This window comes from Monopterus albus, unplaced genomic scaffold (assembly GCF_001952655.1).
Source record: "Monopterus albus unplaced genomic scaffold, M_albus_1.0 scaffold180.1, whole genome shotgun sequence".
Lineage (NCBI taxonomy): Eukaryota > Metazoa > Chordata > Actinopteri > Synbranchiformes > Synbranchidae > Monopterus > Monopterus albus.
Genome location: NW_018128060.1, coordinates 2,029 through 5,994, shown reverse-complemented (window position 1 = coordinate 5,994; position 3,966 = coordinate 2,029). Strand labels below are relative to the sequence as shown.

The 3,966-nt window shown below is 35.6% G+C and overlaps 1 protein-coding gene across 1 annotated transcript; it reads left to right on the top strand.

Annotated features, from left to right (window-relative positions):
* On the top strand, positions 1 to 735 carry LOC109969744 (olfactory receptor 52E4-like; the record flags this gene model as incomplete). Its single annotated transcript, XM_020616848.1, has 1 exon — positions 1 to 735. A coding segment is annotated over one exon (735 nt), but the record flags the coding sequence as incomplete, so codon positions are not given.
* Between the last annotated feature and the right edge of the window lie 3,231 nt (positions 736 to 3,966).

Here is a 3,966-nt window from a genome sequence, read left to right as displayed (position 1 = left end):
AATGACCTTATGGGCTCCTCAGCACTTTTTCCACAGGTTATCAAAGAAATCTTGACAAACAGCAGGACAATACAGTACTCAGCTTGTGTTGCTCAAGCTTTTTTTATTCACATCTATGCAGGAGGTTCTGTGTTTATTCTGTCTGCTATGGCCTACGATAGATACATTGCCATATGTTGCCCTTTGAAATACAACACTGTTATGACTAATGCTCACATTATGAAAGTAATCACAGTTGCATGGATGAGTATTTTAGTTTTAATTAGTGTGCTTTTTTGTCTGCTTTTGCGTTTACCTCGCTGCCGATATGAAATAACAATAACCTACTGTGATAATCCATCTTTGTTGTCTTTGGCCTGTGCCAACACAACCATCAATAACATTTATGGACTTTTTACTGTCGCTTTTACACAAGTCATAGCTAATGGAATGATTTTATATACATATCTCCAGATCCTTGCTGCATGCTTCAGATCCAAAAGATCAGACACAAAAGCCAAAGCTTTGCAGACGTGTGCTACACACCTAATAGTTTTCCTTCTGTTGGAGTGTCTGGGGCTTTTCACTATCATATCATATAGAATAAATGACATTTCACCACATTTCAGGAGATTCATGGGGTTGTCAACATTAATTTTCCCCCCAACTCTGAATCCAATCATCTATGGATTGAAAACAAGAGAAATTCGAGAAACAGTAGTACGCTTTTTTAGGAATAAAATCCTTATATCTTAATACACTGTTGGTGCTTAGCAAACTAAAACCTCTTTCAATTGTGGCATGAGTTTCTTCTCCCACCAATGTTTTACTTGTCTTGTTACCTTATAACGTTATTGCTACATTTTTGCTACTAAAGCAATTTCTTTACACTAAAAACACCGGCCCTTTTGACTCTGTATGTTCATAAATCTATCTGAAGAAAGTTCATTTTCAAATAATGCATGGAAATGTTGGCACCATATGTGATTAACAGTGATGAATTATTGACTAGTCATTGTACAAAGCAATGCTAAATAATTACTTCCCCATTTTGATAACATCACTCAATGTTTCTTAATTAAAGAACTATGATCTCTGTGATGCTCGTCATTTTCTCTCCTCCAGCAGTTTAACCATAAATGTTTCTATGAATAAATCACCAGGGTTTGTCAGTTATGTACTTTAGCCCTTGTATTTAAAGCTCTGTCATCAATATTGCTTCAAAAATTAGGTATATGTCTTATCAGCTGATGTGCTTAAATGTATAGCTACTCACCACTGAGATAATATACATTATGTGTATATATACTTAATATTGTCATCATTCTTTTGCACATGCAAAAGCATGCACTTAATTTATGCAATATGTTTAATGGTAAAACTGTGAATCCAGAGTCTCATCAAGGTTTACTGTGACCTTTACATTACATTTTTACCATTTTTGTTTTAATGTGATATTCTCAAAAGGCTGTCTAACTGGCAAGCCACAAAATATAAACTTTGTGAGGCACTGAGGCAGTGGTTATCTGTGCCCGTATGAACATGTAACAGTCAGAAACACTATCTTCCATAACACATTACGTCACTCTATCATTTTACTGTGTGTTCACATTACAAATACAGCAGAGGGCGCCATCAGAACTGTAATCCATGCCACAGAAAGTATTGTTTGCAAAGTGTAATGTACTGTATGGTTATAATTTCTGTGATTTGCTGCCCCTTCTGTTTTTTGAGGTCTCTAAAAAACAGAGGAGGCCACCATATTATAGTTAAAATTAACTTAAACCACCAAAAATCATATTTGAGTAAGTTCAAAGAAACCAAATTCACTTTAAAATGACATAATACTGTTTTGTGATTTGGTCTCATGCTTTGGTATAAAGAAGTTGGAAGTTGTTCAGAATAAAGCTGCACATTATGTTTTGCAGTATTCTTACAAATATAATGTAAAAACTATTCATAACAACCTGAGCTGGTTCACGATCAGACAGAACTCCACCTACACTTTAAATTGAAGTAAAAATATAATGGTGACAAGCTCATCAAAGCTACTATATGAACAGTTATTTTCTCAGTCTCCTCAAGATAATTAAGAAACAAGATTTATGATCCCTAAAGTGAAATCAAGTATTATACAAAAATCTGTAGTGTACAGAGCCATAGTCATGTGGAGTGGAATTCATTGCCAGCACATATTGTTCAAGAAAATAAAGCTGGGGTTAAACTGTTGTTAAACCAATATCTTTGTAGATTAGGGGAATTTGTTTGCATCTAATGCTAAATGGTGTAGGCAAATAAAAAAGAAAAGAGGATGTAAAATCGGATCTTTTACCCTTTTTCTTGGAATTTGGATGAAAGTGATCACAGGACACATAAAGATGGAAATGATACAAAAGTTATTATGGAAAGGACTGTTTTAGTATGAAAATGGAATGTGTTTTGAATCTCATAAGGAATTTTGTTTGTTTTGTAATATTTGCCTTAATGTCCCGGTAAGGTGGCATTTTACTTCTTCTGTATGAGGTGATTTGTTATTTGGGTGATTAGTTGTTTGATGTAGTGTTTATGTGACTGTAGTAAGTACATGGTTGTGGTGGTTGTGATGGACATGGGGTTCATTAAGGACAGAGACTTGAAATTGGACAAACAAATAAACTCCGTGGTCAGCTTTGACTTCTTTCAGTTGTGGCTCCTGTCTAGAGTAAAATTTTTAGTCTCATCCATGCCTTAAGCTCCAATTGTCTCAGTCACTGTAATTCTGTTAACTTTTTCATATATAAACAACCGCCTCAGTGTTTTTGCAAGATCTATATTTACAGTACAAAATCAATATCTATTTTAGTTTCATGTTACTAAACCAGGTATTGTGCAACTCCCAATAAACAGGACAACAGAACATAAAGTAAAACTGATTTTCTGTAACATTCAAACAGCACAGTGAACTTTTCTTCTTACACATCACATTAAGAAGCCACCCAGTTTCAACTGCAACTAGCAAAGTGCCAGATCTCATCTAAGGTGTTTTTTTCAGGCAAATGATGTGCTACTATATGTAAGTACAGTCTGAACTGCCATGAATCAATTTCCTTACATTAACATACTCGGCCAGGGAAGCTGATCCTGATAGAACACTATCATTTGGCTTTAAATGAATGCTCATAGGTTGCTGTATATTGTAAAGTTAAGGTTATCAAATAAGACTGCATTATGAAATGTATAGTTATTATATTACTGCTTGACTGTTGGGCAGTATTCTTGCGCTTTGAGTTATATTAGATGTTGAGTGCTTATTGTAACTACAGTTTTTAAAATTGTGACTACCTAGTTGATCATAAGCTGACAAAATTAAATTATCAGATAGATAGATAGATAGATAGATAGATAGATGAAGTTAATATGCTCATATTCACAGGTAGCATGTTAGGTCAAAGGTCAAAGTGTTTATTTGTTATATGCACAGTTAGGAATCATGTTTCCCTGTACAATGAAATTCTTACTTTGCCGTCCACATGAATGCCACAAAATAGAAGTGAAACATAAAGTAAATGAGCAATAATACATCAAAATAGGTAGTAATGCAAATCTAAGACACTTTAAAGCAACAAGAACACAATATAATGCAGAGAGAATATATGCTACGTGGGAGCCGTGAAGTGCAAATATTCAGCAGTTTGTGTTAATTATGCATGTGTAAAGTGAGTGTGTAAACAGTACAGATGGAATTATATGAGGTAGATCCTGTTTAGGAGTCTGATGGCAAAGGGAAAGAAAGAGGTTTTCAGTCTAGAGGTCCTGCATTTCACACTTCTGAGCCTCCAACCGCAGAGTGGGGGCGTGAACAGTCCTTGCTGGGGGTGGGTGGGGTCTTTGAGGATAGAGGCAGCTTTCCTACACACCCTGTGGTGGTAAATGCTCTGCAGAGAGGGCAGTGGAGTCCTGGTGATCTTCTCCAGTCTTTACCACTCTCTGCAGGCGCTTGCGGTCCAT